Here is a 27,388-nt window from a genome sequence, read left to right as displayed (position 1 = left end):
GGTCGGGAACCTTTTTGGCTGAGAGAGCCATGAACACCACATATTTTAAAATGTAATTCTGTGAGAGCCATACAATGACCCGTGTACTTTACGCATTATCCAATAAAAATTTGGTGGTGTCCTGGAGGACAGCTGTGATTGGCTCCAGCCATCCACAACCATGAACATGAGCGGTAGGAAATGAATGGATTGTAATACATAAGAATGTTTTGTTTTTAACTTTTTTTTTTTTAATTAAAAATTTGTCTGCGAGCCAGATGCAGCCATCAAAAGAGCCACATCTGGCTTGCAAGCCATAGGTTTCTGACCCCTGTACTACAGGCTGATCCTTGCAGTCTTCTTTGCTTGTTTATATACCATTTGACTTCCACCTGTTTGTTACAAAGTGCTCCAGAACTGGAATCGAGGCTTTTTCTAACCTCTCTAAGCTTATCTTCAAAAACAATTTAGATGCCATTAATTCTCATTTGTTGATCTAATTAATGCCTGTTGAATTCCAGCTTCCAACTATCAACCTGACATCTTAGTTTGGATGCCTCATATCTTTAATACTAATAGTAACAATATTTAATGAAATATATTTGTACGTGTCCCAAAACTCACTCACCTGTATAAGCCAAAAGCCTAAGAATCCTCTGGAGATAGCTCTGCTCTGAATTCAGAAAATCCTGTCAACACTGTCCCCAGATTTATATAGTAGTCTGTTCAGCCTCCTCTCCTGTCAAATCAGGTTCTGTCTTAAGGACTTGGTATTAATCAGTTGGCTGGCTTGCAGTCACATACTTGCAGTGATGTCTCTTCATCTAGCTATTTAGGCAATGTGACATCTCATCATCAAGCTGCTATAGCTTTAAACTGTGGGGACATCTGTGTGTTATCTCAATTAATTTTGTGCATTTGTTAGCAAGATGTGTCCTAAAATGTTAGAAAAGCCCAAGAGCTTGTCAGGCTGTTATGCTCAACATAAAACTGGACTTACCCCAGTGCATATAAAAGTTACATTTTACTATACTGTAGTCTATTAAGTGTGCAATAGCATCATGTCCAAAATAATTATGCACCATAAATACTTTATTGCTAAAAAATATTAACCATCATTCAAGCCTTCAACAAGTTATCTTTTGGCTTGTTGTGGATGGTCTTATGTTGCTGGCTGCTGACTGATCATAGTGGTTGCTGAAGGTTGGGGTAGCTGTGGCAATTTTTTTTATTAAGTAAGAGGTGGGGAGGCAGACTCCTAGCACCTCTACCAGGATCTGCCTATCTGGAGATTGCTCTATTGCAAAGCAACAGAGCTATTTTAGCAACTGAGGTAAGGACATGGAGCCATCCTCAGTGCCCATAGCCAACTTGCTCCAACCAAGCCATGGCTGTAGAACAGGGAAAGTCAGAGAGCAAAGGGAGAACTGGAGAGGTAGAGAAGCAGATGGTCACTTCTCCTGTGTACCTTTACCGGGAAATGAACCTGGGACTTCACATGCTGGGGCAACACTACTGCTGAGCCAACCTGCCAAGGCCAACAATTTTTTTTCTTTTTTTTTTTTAATTTAGTGAGAGGAGGGGAGGCAGAGACAGGCTCCCGCATGCACCCAGACCAGGATCCATCTGGCAAGCCCACTAGGGGACAATGCTTTGCTTATCTGTGGCCCTTGCTCTGTTGCAACCGGAGCCATATTTTAGCACCTGAGGCGGAGGCCATGGAGCCATCCTCAGTGCCCGGGGCCAACTTGAGACATCCACATGCTAGCCAAGAATCTACCACTGAGCCAACCAGCCAGGGTCCAATAATTTCTTAAGACAGGAATGGAATTTGCCACATTTGATTGATTCATGCAAACACTTTCTTTGTAGCATGTGATGCTATTGGTAACAGTTTGCCCACAGTAGGACTTTCATAACTGGAGTATGTCAGTTCCTGTGCACTCTGCCACTGCTGCTTTATCAACTAGGTTTATATAATATTCTAAATCCTTTCGTGCATTTTAACAATCTTCACCAGTAGATTCCATTTCAGAAAACCACTTTTAATCATAAGCAACTCCTCATCCATTCAAATTTTACCTTGAGATGCAGCAATTCAGTCAAATATGTAGGTTCATGTGTAGTCACATATGCTAATTCCATTGTCTTTTCTCCCACATTGGCAGTTACTTCCTCCTACAAAGTCTTTTTAAATTTTTCAGTTACAGTTTACATTTAATTATTTGTATTAGTTTCAGGTGTACAGCATAGTGGTTAGACAATCACGTACTTTACAAGGTGATCCCCTTGATATTTCCAGTACCACCTGGCATCATACATAGTTAGTTATTAAGCTATTGGCTATATTCCTGTTCTGTATTTTACATTTCCATGACTGTTTTGTAAATACCAATCTGTACTTCTCAATCCCTTCATCTTTTCCACCCAATCCTTCAGTCCCCCTGCCCTGTGGCAACCATCAGTCTATTCTGTGAGTCTGTTTCTGTTTTGCTTGTTGGTTTATATTGTTCTTTAGATTCCACATATATATGAAATCATGTAGTATTACCTTTTTCTGACAGGCTTATTTCACTTAGCATAATACCCTCTAAGTCCATTCATGCTGTTGAAAATGGTAAGATTTTGGTCTTTTTTATTGTTGAGTAACATTTCATTGTATAAATGTGTTACCACATCTTTCACTGTTTATGGGTACTTGTATCCCTGCCATTATCTTGGCTGTTGTAAAGAACACTGCAATAAACATAGGGTGCTTATATCCTTTTAAATTAGTGTTTTGGGTTTCTTTGGATCTCAGAAGTGGAATCACAGGGTGATAAGGAAGTTCCATTTTTAATTTTTTGAGGAATATCCCACACTCTGTTCCACAGTAAGATGCATCAGTCTGCATTCCCACCAGTGGTGCACAAGAGCTCCCTTTTCTTCACACCCTTATTGATGATAGCCAATCGGACAGGTTTGTGACAATATCATTGTGGTTTTAATTTGCATTACTTGGATGATTAGTGATGTTGAGAATCTTTTCATATGTAAATTGGCCATCTGTACTCTGGAGAAGTGTCTGTTTAGGGTCTTTGCCCATTTTTTAATTGGATTTCTTGGTTTTGAATTGTGTAAATTCTTCATAAATTTTGGGTATCTTATCAGATGTATCATTGGCAAATATGTTCTCCCATTCTCCACTGAAGTCTTGAACTCTTCAAATTCATCCATGAGGTTCAGAATCAACTTTTTCTAATCTTTTGTTAATTTGATATTTTTACTTCCCATGAGTCACAAGTATTAATGGCATCTAGAATGGTGAATCCTTTCCAGGAGATTGCCAGCTGACTGCTCAGATCCATCAGAGGAGTTACAATCTATTGCAGCTATAGTCTTACAAATTGTATGTCTTAATAAAACATGAATGTAAAAATTCTCTTTGATCCCTGAGGTGCAGAATGGATGCTGTATTATTGTTAGTAGGCATGCAAAATTTGCATCAGTCTCATAATATATCTCCCTCAGAGCTCTTGAATGACCAGGTGCATTGTCAGTGAGCAGTACATATTTTGAAAGGAATCTTTCTTGGGCAATAGGTCTCAACAGTGGACTCAAAATATTTAACATACTATGCTGTAAACTGATGTGTTGTCTTCTAGGCTTTTTTGTTCCATTTATAGAGTAAAGTATATTGAGCATAATTCCTACAGGCTCTAGGATTTTCAGAATGGTGAGCACTGGCTTCAACTTAAAGCCACCAGCAGTAGTCCCTAACAAGAGAGTCAGCCTGTTCTTTGAAGCCAAGCATCAACTTCTTTATAGCTATGAAAGTCCTAGATGGCATCTTCTAACTTAAGGCTGTTTCATCTACATTGAAAATAAATAGTTTAGTATAGCCACCTTCATTAATGATCTTAGCTAGAACTTCTACATAACTTGCTGCAGCTTCTACACCAGCACTGCTGCGTCACCTCACACTTTTATGGAAATGGCTTCTTTCCTTAAACCTTGTGAACCAACTTCTGCTATCTTCAGACTTTTCTTCTGCTGCGGCTTCCTCAACTGTCTTAGCCTTTGTAGAATTGAAGAATTAGGGCCTTGCTCTGGATTTTTTGGCTTAAGACAGTGCTGTGGCTGGATCTTTTATTAAGACCAGTAAAACTTCTCCATACCAGCAATAAAGATACTTCGCCTTCCTAAAGTTCATGTGTTCACTGGAGTAGCACTCTTTTTTTTTTTTTTTTGGTTGGTTGTTTTTTGTAACAGAGTCAGAGAGGGACAGATAGGGACAAAGAGACAGGAAGGGAAAGAGATGAGAAGCATCAATTCTTCGCTGTGGCACCTTAGTTGTTCATTGATTGCTTTCTCATATGTGCCTTGGCGGGAGGGGAGGCTACAGCAGACCGAGTGACCCCTTGCTTGAGTCAGCAACCTTGGGGTCTTGAACCTGATTCCTCTGCGACTCAGTCCGACGCTCTATCCACTGTGCCACCGCCTAGTCAGACTGGAGTAGCACTCTTAATTTCCTTTAAGAACTTTTCATTACATTCCCAACTTGGCTAACTTTGGTACAAGGGGCCTATCTTGGCATTCAACATGCCATCCTCACTAAGTTAAACCGTTACTGGATTTTGATTTAAAATGGGAAACATGCAACTCTTCTTTCATTTGAACACTTGGAAGCCATTGTAGGGTTATTAATTGGCTTCATTTCAATATTGTAGTGTCTTGGATTAGGGAGACCCATGGAGAGGTGGAATGGCCAGTTGGTGGAGCAGTCAGAACCCACATTTATTATTTGCTCTCGTAGATGAGTGCATTTGATGGTACCTCAAAACAATTACAGTAGTAACATCAGAGATCACTGATTACAGATCACCATAACAAATATAATAATGAAAAGGGTTGAAATATGCAAGAATTACCAAAATGTGACATAGACATGAAATGAGCAGATATTGTTGGAAAAAATGGCACCAATCAAATTGCTTGATTCTGGCACCACAAACCTTCAGTTGTTAAGAAAAAGGCAGTATTTCTGAAGCACAATAAAACAGTGTATACCTGTATTTATTTGGTAGGGTATTTTGGGGTCAGGGAATGCTCAAAATTTTTTCATGTAAATTAATGGTATTTGCTTTTTTGCTTTTACATTTCAGATTACTAAAGGTTCTTTAGGAACCCTCAACTTTTGGACAGCAGGAGTAACTACAGTTCTTTCATCCAGCTATTTCATACTTGTTCCTTGTACTACTTTCTCACCGTGTCTTCTCTAATGCACTTTTATTTTTTCCTCAAAGTTTTAGTTTAACTTGGGTCCCAAGATGACATTCATTAAATGCTAACCCAGTAACTATTTTGCATCTATCAAACAAGTAATTGTGCTGTTTTTTTTGTTTGTTTGTTGAGTTTACATCTTAGTAGTTGAGATGTAAATTTGTGCAACCTTTCTGGACAGTAGATTGTATAATAATATGACACATTTTTTATGTAGTATAAGTTTTAAATACAGAAAACTTCAGTGAAATAACTATATTGGTTTCCTTCACACTTTTCAATGTGAATGAACTCTAAAAATTAGGATATAAAATTGCTTATTAACTATAGTGTCTCACACCCACACACCAAAGACAGTGAACTCTGGTTTTGGGAAGTTTATAGGTTATTTTTATTTTTAACATTTCTCCATTTTCTGCAGTAGATAATGCAAATAAGCTTTTAAAAAATGTTAGTGGATTCAGAAATAACATGAGATACAATAGCTGACTGAAGGTTTCTCTAGCAAGATCTGTACCTCATCACTGCAGACTTACTATGCACAGCAGTTCTCAAATATAACCTTCCTGGAGAGGAGTTACTAGAATACTGCAAAAATTGGAATTTTAATTCTTAGTTTTGGCTGGGAAAAAAACCCTTTGAACCTTAACTCCTACTGTGCTTTTGAACTTTTGGTTGAGCCTTTGGGATAAAGATGAGAGCCTATGGAAAGAAATCTTTAAACAATTATTTCAGCTTTTGTAAGTTTCACATTGCATTCAGAAGTTTGCTGGTAATTTACCTTTTCTAGCCTGATTATTCCCGCCCCCCCCCCAGGCAGGGTGTTCACAGATACAAGATATATATATATAATTTTTTTTTTGTATTTTTCCTAAGGGAGAAGTGGGGGGTGGGGGGAAGCAGATGGACAGACTCCTGCATGCGCTTGACCGGGATCCACCCAGCATGCCCTCCAGGGGCGATGCTCGACCCCTCTGGGCCATTGCTCCTCTGCAATTGTAGCCATTTTAGCGCCTGAGGCAGAGGCCATGGAGCCATCCTCAGCGCCCAGGCCATCTTTGCTCCAATGAGCCTTGGCTGCAGGAGGGGAAAAGAGAGGAGGGGAAAAGAGAGATGGGGAGGGAGGGGTGGAGAAGCAGATGGGCGCTTCTCCTCTGTGCCCTGACTCGGAATTGAACCTGGGACTACCACACGCCAGGCCGACGCTCTACCACTGAGCCAACCAGCCAGGGCCACGATGTTTTGTTTTGTTTTGTGTGTGACAGAGACAGAGAGGGTCAATGAGAGGGACAGATAGGGACAGACAGGAAGGGAGAGAGATGAGAATCAGCAGTTCTTCGTTGCAGCACTTTAGTTGTTCATTGATTATTTTCTCATATATGCTTTGATCGGGGGACTCCAGCAGAGCAAGTGACCCCTTGCTTAAGCTAGCAACCTTGGGTCCAAGCTGGTGAGCTTTGCTCAAACCAGATGAGCCTGTGCTCAAGCTGGAGACCTCGGCGTCTTGAACCCGGGTCCTCCGCATCCCAGTCCAACACTCTATCCACTGTGCTACCACCTGATTATGTAAAGAGCATTGTTAATTTTTTAAAAAACTTTTTGTGAGAGTTTATTTAAGCCAAATGGATGACCTGCCAGGAGTAGGAGCTCAGATGTTCCCCAGTGTTAATTATAAAGAAAAGATACTGATAATATTTATGGCTGATGTACACTGTGGGTCATATTACATGTACCTAGGTCTATATAGTTCATTGACCATTTTTTTCCAAGAATATTTGGCAGCCTGATGAGAGACAGTGGATTGAGAAACAGCTTTTGAATTAACTTAGCAGGTCTTGGGATCTCATCATTTCTGCCTTTCACTGGGAATACTTTTAGAGGCTGATTTCCTAAAAGTCTACCTAAGAATTCTGGTTTTGTTACTGTTCTAGTTGACACAGCACAGTGCAGAGTGTCATCAGCATACTGCTAACACACGTGTACTTATGAGCCTTATTGTGTAATGCGTTTTCTTTGCAGCAGTAGGAGCATGGGGGAGAAACAATCTGGATAACATGAAAGTGATGCTGGCGGCTCAGGAAAGGAGACTTGCTTCTGTGGGAAGGGATATAGCTGTTCCATCTGTTTTCTAGGTAAGCCTGCCTTTGTTCCAAGGACATCACCTCATGATTTGCAAATTTTAATTATAACTAGATCATGATTTCCATTTATCTTTAATTTGAGAATACATCTTTATCATTATAAAATGAATGATGTCTTTGTAAAACAGTAATTTGTATATTAAAACTTTTGTGAATTATTGGATCTTCATGCAAATTTAAGTATATTCTAAGTTTTTCTACCTAGGGAAAATGCTTTGTATAAATAAACACTAATATCTTGTGTATAGTAATCTAATAAATAATGAGTGATTAATACACATCAAGGCTTATGTCCTCTGTATTATTATGGTAATTGGTAAAAAGTATGTGGACAAGACCAAACTGAGTGTTGAGGCAGCATTGAACATTATAAGGTAAGCTTGAAGACTTAACCAGGCCATTGATTATAATTCAACAAAATTCCCACTGCCAGTCATTACTACTATATTCTAAGACTGAATATTCAGTCTGTCTGAACATAAGGAAAATATTATATGTGTAAAATGGCAGTTTAAACAAAAAGAAGGCCTAGCTCCATCTTTATTAGAAAAGCAATTTTGTCAGTGATGGATATATGCACTTGTTTAAAAAAAAAAACTTTAAGAGGAATTATTTAGTATTTGTACTTGTCAGATAATATCAGAGTTTAGATACTTGTAGAGAGAAGTAATTCTTAGATTAAGATAAAAGTTTTGATGAATCTTCTAAATAATCAGTAGTTAAACATTTAAATATATCACAAAGCTGCCAATGAACAATAACTAAAAAGTGGTGAGACGTGCTGACATGACAACTTTCATTGTGTGGTAAAAACAAATCTTCAAAGAGTGACTGCTATAGGTTTTTAGCTTATCTTAGCAGACAATTCTTATAGATTATTATATGTATATCTAATTCTAAATAATGGGTATAAACTTTTAAAAAACTGTTTGAAACCTGAACAGTTATTGCAATATCATATTAAAGACCATTGTAGGCAGATGAAAATTGTGGGGTTTTGCTAGGGGAGGTGGGGGAAATTAGAAGGATACTTTATGTTCATGTTTGTAAATAATTTTTTTTTTTTTTTTTTTGGTATTTTTCCGAAGTTGGAAACTGGGAGGCAGTCAGACAGACTCCTGCATGCGCCCGACTGGGATCTACCCGGCACGCCCACCAGGGGGCGATGCTCTGCCCATCTTAGGGCTTCTCTCTGCCGCAATCAGAGCCATTCTAGCGCCCAAGGCAGAGGCCACAGAGCCATCCTCAGTGCCCGGGCAAACTTTGCTCCAGTGAAGCCTTGGCTGTAGGAGGGGAAGAGAGAGACAGAGAGAAAGGAGAGGGGGAGGGGTGGAGAAGCAGATGGGCGCTTCTCCTGTGTGCCCTGGCTGGGAATCGAACCTGGGACTCCTGCACGCCAGGCTGATGCACTACCACTGAGCCAACAGCCAGGGCCTGTAAATAATTTTTAAAACCTAATCTGAAATCTGTTCTTGTACAGATTTGAGTATGAGCACAGTTGAAGAAGATTCTGACACAGTGACAGTAGAGACTGTGAATTCGGTAACTTTGACTCGGGACACAGACGGGAACCTCATTCTTCACTGCCCTCAGAATGGTAGGAAAACTTGGCAAACAGAACTGTGAATAATTTTGGATTTCTTGATTTTTATGTCACCTTTGATCTCTATTATCCAGATAGACAGCTTAGGCTAGGACTATAGAAAAGGAAGTTATCTCTTAGGATCATAAATTAATCTTTAAATGGATTTTTTTTTTTAATTTATTTTAGAGAGAGGAAGGGGTAGAGAGAGAGAGAAACAGAAACATTGATTTGTTGTTCCACCTATTTATTGGTTGATTCTTACATGTGCCTTGACCAGGGATTGAACCTGCAATCTTGGCATATCGAGAGTACACTCTAACAAACTGAGCTTTCTGGCCAGGGCTCATGAATTAATCTTAATTTATATTTTTATTTCTATATTTTTAAAAATATACTTTGGTATATTTAAATTTACCATAAATTTTAATCTCATATGAGTAGCTATTTATAAGTAACATCTGTTGAGTATTCTAAGGTGATATTGGATTAACTATGATACAGTTCCTCAACAGTATATGTAGTGCATCAGAAAATGTAGAGGGACGGAAATGGCGCCGTGAGAAGCGCGTCCGACAGCTCTCCCCTAAATCACAACAAATTTATCAACTAGAAACAGAAAAATTTATCCTCGGAGCATTCCGGAGTTCCACACAAACTGAAAGCAAAAGGACTGTTATCACTTGAATCTGAGAGACGAGGGTGTGGAGGAAGCTACCGCAGCGACGCTCATTCAAGCCGCGAGGGAGTGCGCCTGCGTGCTATCAATAAGACCACCCTCAGATGCCGATAAGAAAGAGGAAATCGAATATTATGGATACAAAAGAAAGAGAGGTAACACAAATAGATGTGGAAAAATCTATGGAGAAAAGACTTAACATATTGGAAGCCTTGGAGCTAAATGACAGAGAATTTAAAATAGAAATCTTAAAAATACTCAGAGATATACAAGAAAACACAGAAAGGCAATATAGGGAGATCAGAAAACAACTCAATGAACACAAAGAATATATTACCAAGGAAATTGAAATTATAAAAACAAATCAAACAGAAATGAAAAACTCAATTCAAGAGCTGAAAAACGAGGTAACAAGCTTAGCTAACAGAACAGCCCAGATTGAAGATAGGATTAGTGAAATAGAAGACAAACAACTTGAGGCACAACAGAGAGAAGAAGAAAGAGACTCAAAAATAATAAAAAATGAGAAAGCCCTACAGGAATTGTCTGACTCCATCAGAAAGAATAACATAAGAATAATAGGTATATCAGAGGGAGAAGAGAAAGAAAATGGAATGGAGAATATACTCAAACAAATAATAGATGAGAACTTCCCAAGCCTGTGGAAGGAACTAAAGCCTCAACTTCAAGAAGCAAACAGAACACCAAGTTTTCTTAACCCCAACAAACCCACTCCAAGGCACATCATAATAAAGATGACACAAACCAATGACAAAGAAAAAATTCTCAAGGCAGCCAGGGAAAAGAAGAGTACAACATATAAAGGAAGGCCTATTAGATTATCATCAGATTTCTCAGCAGAAACTCTACAAGCTAGAAGAGAGTGGACCCCAATATTTAAAGCCCTGAAAGAGAGGAACTTTCAGCCATGAATACTATACCCATCAAAGCTATCCTTCAGGTATGAAGGAGATATAAAAACATTCACAAATACAGAAAAGATGAGAGAATTTATCAACAGAAAGCCCCCACTCCAGGAAATACTAAGGGGGGTTTTCCAACCAGATTCAAAGAACAAAAGAAAACAACACCACAAGTAACAGCTCCACCAAGAACACAATAAAACCAAACTTAAACTGTGACAACAAAGGAAAAAAAGGGGGGAGAGGATTGAGATTAACAGTAGCAAAGAATGATGAAGTGCAGAAATACTTATAAGATAGGGTACTACAATGAATATGGTAGGTACCCTTTTCATTACTTAATGGTAACCACCCTTAAAAAAACCACCACAAAAACACTTGACTTAAAAAAGGTATCAACAGAGGAAAGAAGTATGGAACACAAACAAACAAAAACAAATGATAGAAAAACAAAAGAGAAGAATCAAACTAGATACAAAACTAACAGAAAGCAATTTATAAAATGGCAGTAGGGAACCCACAAGTTTCAATTACACTAAATGTAAATGGATTAAACTTACCAATAAAAAGACACAGAGTAGCAGAATGGATTAAAAAAGAAAATCCAACTATATGCTGCCTACAAGAAACACATCTAAGCAACAAGGATAAAAACAAATTCAAAGTGAAAGGCTGGAAAACAATACTCCAAGCAAACAACACCCCAAAAAAAGCAGGCGTAGCAATACTCATATCTAATAATGCTGACTACAAGACAGAAAAAGCACTCAGAAACAAAAATGGTCATTTCATAATGATTAAGGGGAAGTTGAATCAAGAAGACATAACAATCTTTAATATATATGCACCAAACCAAGGAGCACCAAAATATATAAGACAGCTACTTATTGACCTTAAAACAAAAACTAACAAAAATACAATCATACTTGGAGACCTCAATACACCGCTGACGGCTCTAGATCGGTCATCCAAACAGAGAATCAATAAAGATATAGTGGCCTTAAACGAAATACTAGAACACCTGGATATGATAGACATCTACAGGACACTTCATCCCAAAGCGACAGAGTATACATTTTTCTCTAGTGTACATGGAACATTCTCAAGAATTGACCATATGTTGGGCCACAAAGACAATATCAGCAAATTTAGAAAAATTGAAATTGTACCAAGCATATTTTCTGATCATAAAGCCTTGAAACTAGAATTCAACTGCAAAAAAGAGGGGGAAAAACCCACAAAAATGTGGAAACTAAACAACATACTTCTAAAAAATGAATGGGTCAAAGAAGAAATAAGCGCAGAAATCAAAAGATATATACAGAGAAATGAAAATGAAAATACGACATATCAGAATCTCTGGGATGCAGCAAAAGCAGTAATAAGAGGAAAGTTCATATCACTTCAGGCCTATATGAACAAACAAGAGAGAGCCGAAGTAAACCACTTAACTTCACACCTTAAGGAACTAGAAAAAGAAGAACAAAGACAACCCAAAACCAGCCGAAGAAAGGAGATAATAAAAATCAGAGCAGAAATAAATGAAATAGAGAACAGAAAAACTATAGAAAAAATCAATAAAACAAGGAGCTGGGGAGCTGGTTCTTTGAAAAGATCAACAAAATTGACAAACCCTTGGCAAGACTCACCAAGGAAAAAAGACACAGGCCTCAAATAAGTAAAATCCAAAATGAAAGAGGAGAGATCACCACAGACATCATAGAAATACAAAGAATTATTGTAGAATACTATGAAAAATTATATGCCACCAAATACAACAATCTAGAAGAAATGGATAAATTCCTAGAACAATACAACCTTCCTAGACTGAGTCATGAAGAAGCAGAAAGCCTAAACAGACCAATCAGTAGGGAGGAAATAGAAAAAACTATTAAAAATCTCCCCAAAAATAAAAGTCCAGGCCCAGACGGTTATACTAGTGAATTCTATCAAACATTCAAAGAAGACTTGGTTCCTATTCTACTCAAAGTCTTCCAAAAAATTGAAGAAGAAGCAATACTTCCAAACACATTTTATGAGGCCAACATAACCCTCATACCAAAACCTGGCAAGGATGGCACAAAGAAAGAAAACTATAGACCAATATCTCTAATGAATACAGATGCTAAAATACTAAACAAAATACTGGCAAACCGAATACAACATATTAAAAAAATAAGACATCATGATCAAGTGGGATTCATCCCAGAATCTCAAGGATGGTTCAACATACGCAAAACGGTTAACGTAATACACCATATCAACAAAACAAAGAACAAAAACCACATGATCTTATCAATAGATGCAGAAAAGGCTTTCGATAAAATACAACACAATTTTATGTTTAAGACTCTCAACAAAATGGGTATAGAAGGAAAATATCTCAACATGATAAAGGCCATATATGATAAACCATCAGCCAACATCCTATTAAACGGCATAAAACTGAGGACTTTCTACCTTAAATCAGGAACAAGACAGGGTTGTCCACTCTCTCCACTCTTATTCAACGTGGTGCTAGAAGTTCTGGCCAGAGCAATCAGACAAGACAAAGAAATAAAAGGCATCCATATCGGAAAAGAAGTAGTAAAGGTATCACTTTTTGCTGATGATATGATCCTATACATTGAAAACCCGAAGGACTCCACAAAAAGATTATTAGAAACAATAAACCAATACAGTAAGGTCGCAGGATACAAAATTAACATACAAAAGTCCATAGCCTTTCTATATGCCAACAATGAAATATTAGAAAACGAACTCAAAAAAATAATCCCCTTCACGATTGCAACAAAAAAAATAAAATACCTAGGAATAAACATAACAAAGAACGTAAAGGACCTATATAATGAAAATTACAAAGCATTGTTAAGGGAAATCGAAAAAGATACAATGAGATGGAAAAATATTCCTTGTTCTTGGATAGGAAGAATAAATATAATCAAAATGGCCATATTACCCAAAGCAATATACAAATTTAATGCAATTCCCATCAAAATCCCTATGAGATTTTTTAAAGAAATGGAACAAAAAATCATCAGATTTATATGGAACTATAAAAAACCCCGAATAGCCAAAACAATCCTAAGGAAAAAGAATGAAGCTGGGGGCATTACAATACCTGACTTTAAACTATATTATAGGGCCACGATAATCAAAACAGCATGGTATTGGCAAAAAAATAGACACTCAGACCAATGGAACAGAATAGAAAGCCCAGAAATAAAACCACATATATATGGTCAAATAATCTTTGATAAAGGGGCCAACAACACACAATGGAGAAAAGAAAGCCTCTTCAACAAATGGTGTTGGGAAAACTGGAAAGCCACATGCAAAAGAATGAAACTCGACTACAGCCTGTCCCCGTGTACTAAAATTAATTCAAAATGGATCAAAGACCTAAATATAAGACCTGAAACAATAAAGTACATAGAAGAAGACATAGGTACTAAAATCATGGACCTGGGTTTTAAAGAACATTTTATGAACTTGACTCCAATGGCAAGAGAAGTGAAGGCAAAGATAAATGAATGGGACTACATCAGAATTAAAAGTTTTTGCTCAGCAAGAGAAACTGATATCAAAATAAACAGACAGCCAACTATATGGGAACTGATATTTTCAAACGACAGCTCAGATAAGGGCCTAATATCCAAAATTTACAAAGAACTCATAAAACTCAACAACAAACAAACAAACAATCCAATAAAAAAATGGGAAGAGGACATGAACAGACACTTCTCCCAGGAAGAGATACAAATGGTCAACAGATATATGAAAAGATGCTCAGCTTCATTAGTTATTAGAGAAATGCAAATCAAAACTACAATGAGATACCACCTCACTCCTGTTAGATTAGCTATTATCAACAAGAGGGGTAATAGCAAATGTTGGAGAGGCTGTGGAGAAAAAGGAACCCTCATTCACTGTTGGTGGGACTGTAAAGTAGTACAACCATTATGGAGGAAAGTATGGTGGTTCCTCAAAAAACTGCAAATATGACCCAGCAATCCCTCTACTGGGTATATACCCCAAAACCTCAGAAACATTGATACGTGAAGACACATGTAGCCCCATGTTCATTGCAGCACTGTTCACAGTGGCCAAGACATGGAAACAACCAAAAAGCCCTTCAATAGAAGACTGGATAAAGAAGATGTGGCACATATACACTATGGAATACTACTCAGCCATAAGAAATGATGACATCAGATCATTTACAGCAAAATGGTGGGATCTTGATAACATTATAAGGAGTGAAATAAGTAAATCAGAAAAAAACAAGAACTACATGATTCCATACATTGGTGGAACATAAAAATGAGACTAAGAGACATGGACAAGAGTGTGGTGGTTACCAAGGGTGGGGGGGGGGGAGGGAGGGAGAGAGTTAGGTGGAGGGGGAGGGGCACAGAGAACTAGATAGAGGGTGACGGAGGACAATCTGACTTTGGGCGAGGGGTTTGCAACATAATTTGATGACAAAATAACCTAGACATGTTTTCTTTGAATATATGTACCCTGATTTATTAATGTCATCCCATTACCATTAATAAAAATTTATTAAAAAAAAAAAAAGAAAATGTAGAGGTAGTCATGCCAATATGTATCAATGAACAGTTGGGGTTTTAGTTTTTTGTTTTGTTTTGTTTTGTTTTTGCGCTAGAACCAGAGTTAGAGGATTTTATATGACTGAATAAGATTTAGTATGATCAGGTAATGAATTAAGATTCAGCAGCCTTGGGGCTTATGATTTTATTTCTCTATTCTTTTTAATTTATTGTTTATTTTGCTTTAAGTTCACCTTTGCTCAACCTAGGTTCTGTCTTCTCTTTTCACTTCGTACTTGGTCCCTAGGTTATTTCATTCAGATTTGTGTTCTTTTCTAATCTCCCATATTCATTCCATCACGAAGATTTGTTGATAGAATTATGTTTCTTGAATCACTTCCTTCCTCTCTGTCTCAGGTGCCCCTTTCTTAGTTCAGTTTCTCACCTGGGTATCTCTAGTAGCCTTTTAACCAGTCTGCCACGCCTACTTCTTCTTTCACACTATGAAGACGTTGGTCATGATACTAAACAGTGTAGGAAGTGTAAAGCTTACCGTAGTTTATAGAATATAATTCAGGTTCTTTAATTTGGCACATAGATCTCCCATCATCTCAGCCTTCCTTCCAGACTCACTTCCTGCTACATTTCATGTATTTTGATGTGCCAGCGATTCACGACTGTTTTTACCTTCCTAATATTCCTTAAGTTTATTACTCTACAGCTGATAATAATAATTTTTCCCTGGCTGTTTCTCTTTCACGTGGAAGACCTCTTCTCCAGGGAACCTTCCTTCATCTTTGGTCTAAACTAAATGGCTTTCCTCTCTGCTCGTATAACAGCCTCTTTATTCTACCTTCATAGCTCTTTTGAAATTGCTAGCACTATGTTGAAATTGTTTGCTTAGTCATCTCCACTACACTGTGAGCTCCTTGACAGTCAGTGTATCACTTCTTGTTTTTTTCCCAGTATTTAGCACATAGTAGGCACTCAGTAAATATTTGTGAGTGAATTAAATAACAAGTCCTTATCTTTACATGGGAAATATTTGGAAAGCCAGATAGTTGATAGCACAAAAGTGTAATGTTCAAGAAATGGCACCTTATTATATAGTTCTTGTCAGAAGAGTAGGAACTGAGGTACCGCACTAGACATACAGAAGGCAATATTATTTGTAGTATCACTTGTACAGCTGGGTTTAATTAAGTGAGCAAATTGGTAAGACAGCTGTTTACAGCTATTACTTTAAGATTTTGTGTTTTGAAGGTTTTGAGATTTTTGTTTGTTTTTGTTTTGTTTCATCAGAAGCTGATGAAATAGACTCAGAAGATAGTACTGAACCTCCGCATAAAAGACTTTGTCTGTCTTCTGAGGATGATCAGAGTGTTGATGAGTCTACTCCTTGCATATCAGTTGTTGCGCTTCCACGTAAGTCACTGTGCATTATTAAGAGCCGAGTTTCCTTTTAAAATAAAATTTTAGCTTGCAGGAGATTTAATTGGCATTTGAAGCTATGCTTAAACCCATTATTTTTCTCTTTATTTCATAAAAAAACCTCCTTTTAACTAACGCTTAGTGTTTATATATGTGCCAGATGTGTTCTAAATGCTTTTACATATATTGTCTAATCATCTCAACCTTTATATTATTAACCTCTCACCCCTGTCCAGTAGTCTTTAAACATTTTTTTTCCTGATCAGTCTCCCCCCCCATGAAATTTTAATATCATGGATATGCTTTTTTTTTTTTTTGTATTTTTCCAAAGCTGGAAACAGGGAGGCAGTAAGACAGACTCCCGCATGCGCCTGACTGGGATCCACCCGGCACGCCCACCAGGGGGCGACGCTCCGCCCATCTTGGGGCATCGCTCTGCTGCAATCAGAGCCATTCTAGCGCCCAAGGCAGAGGCCACAGAGCCATCCTCAGCGCCCGGGCAAACTTTGCTCCAATGGAGCCTTGGCTGCGGGAGGGGAAGAGAGAGACAGAGAGGAAGGAGAGGGGGAGGGGTGGAGAAGCAGATGGGTGCTTCTCCTGTGTGCCCTGGCCGGGAATCGAACCCGGGACTCCTGCACGCCAGGCCGACGCTCTACCACTGAGCCAACTGGCCAGGGTCAATATGCTTTTTTTTAATATTTAATGTACTACCTGTATGTTCTTGCTTTGTTTAATAAAAATAGGATTTTTCATACACAACCCACAAGAAGCATATTCACTTTAAAGCATGCTCTAGAGTAGGGATATTACCCCAATTTTATAAATGATGAAACTAAGGCAGAGAGAGGTATAATAACTAAGGTCGTACCTAGTCATTCTGGTTCTTGTAATTCATACTCATAATCCCAATGCTATACTGCCTCTTCATATGGTAAATAACTAAGTGGAAGTTAGATAGGAGTCTAATTAATTAGTTTATTTTCACTAAGAAAGTTTTTACCGTGTTTATATTCGAAGATTATTTAGAACAGACTGGATTCTAAGGAGGTCTAGTATTTCAGGTAGAATACTGTTGGTAAAAGTCTACAACACAACAACTGTAATGTTATACTCCATTTCTCATTTATTTCACATACAGGGACTCTTACTGACTGTGGTGCCCCCACACCGTTGGAGCAGGAGTCTTAGTCCATGGCAGTGGGTTGGGGTGCAAGGCTCTTAGAGGCACTCTGCATAAAGGAGAGTCTTGCCATATCAGAGAACTTTCATTTTGCACTGATCATCAAGCCAAATCACCATCCAGTGGAAAAAAACTGAGACTAGGTTTTCATTGTGGAAAACTTTGTTTTCACAAGTAGATTTAGAGTTTGAACTCTGTATTTAGAGTTCAATACTTATTAAATTAACAGAAAAGAAAGCCTTTAGTATCAGTTTACTGTGAGACTATTGAAAGACAGTGTTGATAATCATATTGGTAATATTGCTTCCAGTTGTGACTCTACAAACATAATCTATTTCTAATTAAATGAGCTTTCCTTCTAATGATGATTCATATAATTTTTTAAACTCTCTCCTAATTTGACTATCATTATGTTGTGATTCAGTCTTAAAACTTGATTGGCCTATCTGTACAGGTGCAATCCTATATAGACATTTTCTAAGCTACAATTATTTTTTATTCAGCTATAATTGATATGTAACATGTTAGTTCTAAGTGTACAACATGATTTGGTACATTTATATATTATGAAATTATCAACACAGTAAGTCTAGTTAACATCCATCACCACACATAGTTATGAATTTTTTCTTATATGATAACTTAATATATAATCTCTCAACAACTTTCAAGGAAATGGTAACTATAGTCACCATGCTGTATATTATTACATCCTCAGGACTTATTTATTAAGCCAGAATTTTTTTTTTTTTAAGCCAGAATTTTTGAGTGATTATTTTGAATGGTTCATTCATTTTGTTAAAGGACAGTACCTTGTAGGTATACTTGATATTTTGTTCTGTTTCATGGTGTTACTCTGAATTCTTTACACCCTCATTCACATAACTGGCTAAGATACGTAATATGGCTGTATTGACATAAAACTACATGAGCTGCTTGATGGGTAATAGTGTATCATATGTGGAGGGCATTCTGGAGCCTAATATTTACAATAAGACTGAATTCATGAAAAGCAGGCTTGAAGTACTGATATATTCTCTGGATTTGTAAAAAGTATGCTGATAAAATCAACTTAGGCAAGTTTCTACATTTTAAAAAAGTCCCATAAAAGCATGAAGTTCTATATCTGTCACTGTCATCTGGGACTGATTGAATGGCCAAGTCATTTGCTGGACTTTGAGGAGGCAAATTTTTTTTTTTTCCCCAAAGTTGGAAACTGGGAGGCAGTCAGACAGACTCCCGCATGCGCCCGACCGGGATCCACCCTGCATGCCCACCAGGGGGCGATGCTCTGACCATCTTGGGGCGTTGCTCTGCCGCAATCAGAGCCATTCTAGCGCCTGAGGCAGAGGCCACAGAGCCATCCTCAGCACCCGGGCAAACTTTGCTCCAATGGAGCCTTGGCTGCGGGGTGGGGAAGAGAGAGACAGAGAGGAAGGAGAGGGAGAGGGGTGGAGAAGCAGATGGGCGCTTCTCCTGTGTGCCCTGGCTGGGAATCGAACCCAGGACTCCTGCACGCCAGGCCGATGCTCTACCACTGAGCAAACCGGCCAGGGTTGAGGAGGCAAATATTTTTAAATACTTAACTTCAAATTTACTTTTAATATTCAGATTTTATTTACATGCTTTATAAAACTGATAACATTTATTTGTCTGAGCCTTATAAGTCTCTCAACTCACGTGGTAATCAGTCCAGATCACCCACTGATCCCTTGTTTTAGCAGTCATCTGCCACCACATTCACTCCATTTCCTATTCATAGTTATAACCCTTAGTGATTACTCATTTAAATGATTGTTGCAATACCTTAGCCTCTTATTCCTTTTGTCCTTCACACTGTCTCATCACTACTGTTACCACTTTTGCTATTTCCTATTAACTGGATTCTATTTGATTTCTATTTCAAATTTTGTTTTCCTTCCACTGCTTCCCATGTTTCCAGCTTACTTGCTCTTAATACTCTTATTAAACTCTTGCGATCCTTTGCTCCCTAGCACTCATTGATCTTACCACTTTTTCTTTGTTCCTTCTCCACTTTGTATACTGTTTCCTCCTTATCTAGTTTCAGTTTTATGGTTATCATTGAATTTACCATCAAGTCCTTTTTTCCTTCCCTCACTTCTTTGTTCTTTGGTAAAACTATAACCTAGGTTAAATCTCTCTGCCTATTTATGTCTATGTCTGATAGAAAAGTAGCACAAGCAAACTGACTGGTCTCACTTTAAACTGATAATCATTAACTTGAAATGAGCTTATGATGTTGCCTACTAGTCACACCATACATAACTCCACCATACTTTTCTTTCTCCCACTGAGATGACTGTGTCTCTTAACCTCTAATCCTTTGTCTACATTTTTTACTCTCAACTGATAACCTTGCTTCCTACTTTACTGAGAAAATTGAAGTAGCTAGAAAATATACATAGTAATTTCTGTTAGTTTTCACTGTCACAAATATACAGCTCCATCTATGTATGTCCATATACAGTATTCTCTTTTTTCCTAGCTGAAGACAGCCAGCCTTTCTTTTTATTAGACCCTATCCCCTTTGCCTACTCATGAATGTTGTTGCAGTGATTTCTTTTTTTCTCTTGAGTCATCCATTTTTCCTTCTCTACTGGATTGTTTTTGTTATAAACATTCTGGATTTTCTTCTTTAAAATGTCCCGTCAGCCCACTTTTGGCCCCCACCCAATTTCTCTCCTTAAGAACAGAATACCTTGAATTTCCTGTTCTTGTCCCCACTTCTTCTGTTCTTCCTTATACCCCTCCAGTCAGACTTTCATTCTGTCACTTCACCAGAGCTGTTTTTCTCAAGTCTCCAGAAACCTTTTTGTTGCTAAATACAGTGGAGGTATTTTTTCAGTCTTTGTCTTACCCAATCTGTCCACAATTTTTGACAATATTAATCACTCCCTCCTCCCTGAAACATGTTGTCACATGGGTTCCGGGGAATACATTTCTCTAGTTTTCTTCTACCTTTCTGTCCATTCTTTCTCAGTCTCTTACGCTGACTTGTTCAAATCCTTTCAGCCTCTACATGTGGCGTGCCCCAGGACTCAGTTCTTAGACTACTTCTGTTTTCTGTTTGTACTCCCTTGAATTTATGATTTAAAAGTCCTATCTCTGGCGACGTCTCCCAGATTATTCCAGTCCAGTTTTCTCTCTTTAACTCTAGATGTTTAGCAGGTATCTCAAACTGATGTGTTTAAAACTCAGTTTCTGAAATTGACTTATATAATCTTCTTTATCTCAAGTCATAGCAAATACATTTTTTCCATTTAGTGAGATTTAAAAAAAAACTAATATCCTTGACTTTTCCATTTCTCTTGTACTTGATTGATCTTCAAATTCTAATGGCTCTACCATCAAAATATATCCACAATTTGAACTACTTCTCCTCACTTTAGAGTGGCTTTCACTCTAGTCCAAGCCACTGGTCTCTTACTAAGATTTTTGAAATTAGCTTCTTAACTGATCTCATTGCAGCCCTTGCTGCCCTTCAGGCTATTTTCTCCATGGCAGCCAGAGTGATGCTGTTAAAGTAAAAGATTATATCACTTCTCTTAACCTTCCGTTGGTTTCCTGTCTAAAAGTTAGAGCCAGAGTCTTTATAGTGGCCTACAGGTTTCCACAGAGTTTCTACTGTTCTTGTTCAGTCTGCCTTGGCCATACCGCCTTCCTTGCTATTTCTGGGAAAATCCAGATATACTCCATCTCAGAGCCTTTACCCTCAGCCTGAGGCACTCTTTCTCAAGATCCTACAGGACTAGCTCCCTTCTTCTCTTTGTTCTAAGGTGGTTACTATTCCTGGCCTCCTAGCTGAAATGTCAAATACCCTTCCTCACTTCCAACACATTCCCTTTCCTACTGTATTTTTTTTTATTACTTATCACCATCATTTTGTGTTTAACCAACTAGAAAAAAGGGGGACATAAAGGCAGAATTTTTGTTTCTTTTGCTCACTACTGTCTCCACATAACTCAGAGAACAATACTTAGTGTGTATTAGTGTATAATAAATAATGGTTAAGTGCATGTATGATATGTATATTATATATATCCTAGCAAAGAATGTGTTAGGAAATTAGGTGGTCACATTTTTCCCATGGATTTTAAAAAATATTAGGACCTGCTATTATTCTAGCATTGAACTGTTCTTTTCCTTGAAGTTTCAGAAAATGATCAGAGCTTTGAGGTGACCATGACAGCAACCACAGATGTGGCAGATGATATTACTGAGGGAACTGTCACACAGATCCAGGTACAGTAAGTCTTCACTGGCTGCAGGAAGACTTATCTTTTACACATACCTTAGGTGATAAAACAGTGTGAACATATTTGTCTGACCACAAAATTGAGATGAGAGCTTAAAAATTAATTAGGAACTAAGAAATTTTAAAATATATACAGTACTTTGTGATTGCAAGAGGTATTCATGGGGTGAAATACTTATTTTTAGGTTTCTAAGCCTGCATATATTATAAACATGTATGCTACAGCTCACTCACAAAGCCTTCTTTTGAAAAGCAACAGCATACTAAATAAAGACTGGGTAATTTAAAAAGATTAATGTATGAAGTAGTGAAAAGTGTAGGTGAAATACTAGAGAACTTATTAATACCTTTGTACTAAACACAGGTGAATATGCTTTAGGTACCTGAACCTCCTGCTATACTCACTTAACTCATTTATTATTGACAGTGTTGACTATTGTTAAAATTTAATCATTTATTTGCTTTGTTCAGTGGCTGTTTACATGTTTAACATTATACGACTTAAATAATGATTCTAACTCTTCATCAGGAAAATTTAAGCCATAAGGCATTAAGTATTTGCCTGAAGATAGCAACTAATCACCATGATAGGTTTATTCCTAAGATTTATTGGTTGGACTTTGCTGGTAACTTTATCTTTTTAACCAACTGATTAATAAATGAGATTTATAGAATATAAGAGGCCTTAGACAACATCTATCTCAATTCTAAGTTTTATAAAGGCTTCTTGGTGTTTAAAAGAAAGAATTTTTAAAATGTATGATACATAAATACAGTTATAAAACATTTCATATTTGTTCAGTGATTTCTAGAATTTAAAAAAAAAAACTGCTTTTATGAATATGATATATTCATTACCACAAGACAGACATAAAAATAAAGTAGGTGACAATGAAAGTTTGGCTTTTCCCCTTATTGTGCTTTGGTGGTTCAATGATAGTATCTGTCTTTCCAAGTAAGATGGGTTTCATTTCCTCTTTAAGTTAGAGATTCATTTTTTGCTTATTCAAGAACTAGTCCAGTCTGTTAGGACTTTCGCCCTGCTGGTGTTCATCCCGTCCTGAGACCACGCTGTAGGAGTTCTCACCAGGCATGCAGCTCCTCTGATCCTGGTCTGCCTGTGAGAGTCTCATACTTCACCTGGCAGCACCTTTGTCACCTTGTCCTTGCTTATATTAGAGCTCTCTTTAGCTCAAGGCCAACTCTTAAAAGCAGCTTTGTTCCTACAAAATTTGCTAGATTAGGTATGTACATAATTAAAAATGTACCCAGTGATAATTGCATAAATATACTGAAAGCCACTGAATTGTTTCCCTTAAAGGATGAATTTTATGTGGTATATGAATTGTGTCTATAAAACCTATTTTTAAACTACACATTCCTCAGTAAATACTACTTTTGGTGCAATAATAATTAAAAGTAGTTCCATATAATTCTTTGAGAAGAAGGTACATTAATAACTGTAGGAGTGAGCTCTAGAAATTGTCTGAAACAAAATTGTCAGTAAACAGTAAGCAGACCATGATTTTGCAATAATGTCTTTTGATTTAGCCTATTGTTTAAATTTAACAAGAGATTACATTATAATAATGATATATTTAGACAGCAAACTGCCTGTTAGGATATTAATAATCATAACACTCAACCCCAGCATTTCTATTTTGTTGTATGTAGGAGCTCATTTTATATATATAAATATACAAATGTGTATTTGTACTTTTTCAAGATTTTACAGAATGAACAACTAGATGAAATATCTCCATTGGGTAATGAGGAAGTTTCTGCAGTAAGCCAAGCATGGTTTACAACTAAAGAAGATAAGGATTCTCTGACTAACAAAGGTAAATACTGTGAATTTTGTTGTCTGGAGCAAGAAATGGAGATAAAAAGAGCTTATAGTTATTAGGATTCTGAGTTGGACTTTCATAATTGTGATTAAGTAGTTACAGCAATTGAGCTTTTTTCTTTATTTTTTTATTAAACTTATTGGGGTGACATTGGTTAATAAGATCATGTAGGTTTACTTTAAAGTGTACATTTCTATGCTACGTAATCTATGTATTGCATTGTGTGTCTACCACCCACAAATCATCATTCATCACCATATATTTGGCCCTCTTTTCCTTTACTGTACCCCTGACCCCTTTCCCTCTGGTAACCATCATACTGTTGTCTGTGTCTATGAGTTTCAGTTTTATATCCCACATATTTGTGAAATTATATGGTTCTTAGCTTTTTCTGACTGACTGATTTCTAATTGAATTAAATTTGGCTCTAAATGACTCTGAATGAGACAGTGAAACAAACATTTGTTTTTTAATAATTGATCCTTTTTCTGATATTTATATTTTTTCCTGTTAATTTTTTGAACAAATGGATAGTGGTGACATTAAAAAGACAGTGGGCGATTACTGCTTACAGGAGTAGGAAGTCAAGCATTTTCAAAGATCTACTTTCTTTGGTATAAGTAGCTTAGCAGCTTATTGTCACATGGTGTTTATAGTGTTGTTATGCTCATAAAGATTGCTAGGAAGTTGCTACCAGAAAGTAGGAGTTGTGAACATGCCACTGTGAAGTAAGGAAAGAAAGCAAGTAAATAGATTGTTCTTAACCACTGTAAATACTCATTTAGAATATATTATTAATTTGGTATCCAGTATACTATGTTTACCTTGTCCTAGGATTTTTTCTGTATGTTGTTTTGCTCATAAAATTTATTTTTCAATGGAGAAATTTTTCAGAAACTTTTAACATAGTTGGGCTTTTCTAATACTTGAGACTTGTTTGGAGGTTCTAGCAGGGGAGCGCAGCTACTCGTATACCCTTGACCGAAGAACGGTCCTCTCCTCTAGCGGGGAAGGTCGTCCTCTTCGACCGAGCGCGCAGCTTCGGGAGGGACGCACATGGAGCGGTGAGGGAGGAAGGGGACACCCGCCTAGCCAGCCAGATCAGCCGAATCAACCCTGGCGATCAATGGGGTGACAGATGTCGCAGCCAGATCGCCCTCACATCCTGGCTTTTCTAATACTTACAAGTCTTTTTAACTGTTCTGTACTGCTGAAAGGGTGAGAGAAGTAACTGAGGGGAATTAACGTTTTTTAATCTTTTACTTAACTTGTCTTTATTTAGTAGGATCAAATGCATTCTTAAAGTCCAAAGGTTTCAAAAGCAACTTAACCTAGGGCTCTTTCAGGTGAATGAGAAATTAAATTAGCTATATTTTGTTCTCATAGATAACATTTAATCAGAAAGCAAATCTTTAGTATTTATTCCTCTCAAGGAGTAATATTTTCTATAATATTATTTGTTTTCTTTTAAAGGACATAAGTGGAAGCAGGGGATGTGGTCCAAGGAAGAAATTGATATTTTGATGAACAATATTGAACGCTATCTGAAGGTATCTTATGACATATTATTTTTGTTTCACTAATTTATCCACTGCCAATTATAAAAATATCAAGTCAGCCTATTATGTATACTCAGGAGCTTTTCAGTAATTTTGTAATGAATGACTGGCTAACGTAACTTAACAATGCTAAGATGTATCATTATAGTATATATATTTTTACACAAATTTTGAGTAGCTTTATTGCTTAACCACCCTGAAGTTTAGACAAAATCTTAGTAGCCACTGAGAATCTTAAAGCCCTGTCTTTTAAAGTAGCATATAAATTAGAGTGTAAGTTTATATTGTCTAAAGCAGTGGTTCTCAACCTTTCTAATGCCGTGACCCTGCAATACAGTTCCTCATGTTGCGGTGACCCCAAACCAAAAAATAATTTTGCGGTGACCCCAAACCAAAAAATAATTTTGGTGGCTACTTCATAACTGTAATTTTGCTACAGTTATGATTCGGAATGTAAATACCTGATATGCATTATGTATTTTCTGATGGCTTTAGGCACCCCACCAGGGTCACGACCCACAGGTTGAGAACCACTGGTCTAAAGCCTAAGATACTCATCTTTATGACATCATATCGTCCTTCCCTTTTTAAAAAGAAATCAAAAGTTTAATCATTTTTATATTTAGGCTTCTGTTAGTCATCTTCTTTGTTTAAATGTCTGTTGAACACAGAATTTTTGAGGCTCTGAAGATAGTTTTTGATTTTGAAAAGCATATAGTGTTTGATTTTGAAAATCCAGCAGTCCATTTGGGAATGTTGAAATAGATTAAGAATGATACAGGGCTTAGTATGTGATTGATACCTATTGTAAATTCTGCATGAGATCAGAGGAGAAAGAGTATTCACAGGGTTAGGACAGCTGTGGAAAATATTTAGAAGAGCAAGAATGTAAGCTGAGTCTTTAAAAAAGGGGGTAGAACTTAGGCTAAAATATGGCTGGAGGTTAACAATATGAGTAAATGCTGAGAACCAAGAAATCAAAGATTAAACCCAGACCACATTAAATTAACTCCTTTAACTTGAACCAAGATTACCCTCTGGAAACTGAGCTTTGAAATCCAGATTGAAGAATTAGAACTCTGCCCTATAAGAAATGAGAAAGACTGGTACCTTAATTAAGTTAGGGATCATCAGGTAAATCTATGCTTTTTTCAGGGATATCTTCTCTAGAACCTTACTGACAGTCCCCAAAGTTAAGTTAGATTCAAATAGTATGGAATGGTATGTGTTTGGAAGGTAGACCATTAACATTGTTTGGGAATGAGAGGTGTATAATATTTATTTAATCATTTTTCTGTTGTTTGATACTTAGTTGGTTTAAATAGGTTGCTGCCTAAAATGTCCACATTCTTTGCTTAATTTTAACCTGCATCCTTCCCCAGCTAAGCTTTGTAAACTATAAAGAGTTAAAAACTTTAATTCTTTCCTAATAAATAAAGATCTTCACCATCAAACTAATTGTGGCCCTGGCCAGTTGGCTCAGTGGTAAAACATTGGCCTGGTGTGTGGAAGTCCCGGGTTTGATTCCCAGTCAGGGCACACCAGAGAAGTGACCATCTGCTTCTCCACCTCTCCACCTCTCTCCTTCTCCCTGCTCTCTCTCTGTCTCTCTTCCCCTCCTGTAGCCGTGGCTCGGTTGGAGCAAGTTGGCCCCATGCACTGAGAACGGCTCCATTGCCTCACCTCAGGCGCTAAGATAGCTTGGTTGACGAGCAACAGAGCAACAGTCCCCAATGGGCAGAGCATCACCCCAGAGAGGGCTTGCTGAGTGGATCCTGGTCGGCCGCATGCGGGAGTCTTATCTCTCTGCATCCCTGCTTCTCACTTAAGAAAAATTAAAAAAAAACAAAAAAACAAAAAAAAAAAACCTCATTGTTACAAGAGAAAGAGAAATGCAGTGACTATTAAAAATGTGTCCAGAAGTGTGTTAAGTTGGCCACTGGTCACATACACTTTAGGTAAGACTGGGGGAAAAA

General features: G+C 37.4%; 1 protein-coding gene across 6 annotated transcripts in view; it reads left to right on the top strand.

Moving 5' to 3' along the window:
* The window catches only part of DMTF1 (cyclin D binding myb like transcription factor 1), a 58,828-nt gene that overhangs the window by 8,227 nt on the left and 23,213 nt on the right, over positions 1–27,388 (top strand). For 2 of the 6 annotated variants that reach the window (XM_066240520.1, XM_066240521.1), the window contains exons 2-7: positions 7,261–7,373; positions 8,863–8,979; positions 16,422–16,544; positions 21,902–21,993; positions 23,733–23,847; positions 25,327–25,403. In XM_066240520.1, the coding sequence (XP_066096617.1) occupies positions 8,871–8,979; positions 16,422–16,544; positions 21,902–21,993; positions 23,733–23,847; positions 25,327–25,403 (516 nt within the window). In that variant the 5' untranslated portion in view covers positions 7,261–7,373; positions 8,863–8,870. The remainder of the gene's footprint in view (positions 1–7,260; positions 7,374–8,862; positions 8,980–16,421; positions 16,545–21,901; positions 21,994–23,732; positions 23,848–25,326; positions 25,404–27,388) is intronic. The other 4 variants (XM_066240523.1, XM_066240522.1, XM_066240525.1 and 1 more) reach the window with 3 other exon arrangements.

This window comes from Saccopteryx bilineata, chromosome 7 (genome assembly GCF_036850765.1).
Source record: "Saccopteryx bilineata isolate mSacBil1 chromosome 7, mSacBil1_pri_phased_curated, whole genome shotgun sequence".
Lineage (NCBI taxonomy): Eukaryota > Metazoa > Chordata > Mammalia > Chiroptera > Emballonuridae > Saccopteryx > Saccopteryx bilineata.
The sequence above is the reverse complement of the archived record's forward strand: the minus strand, read 5'-3'. Positions and strand labels throughout refer to the sequence as shown.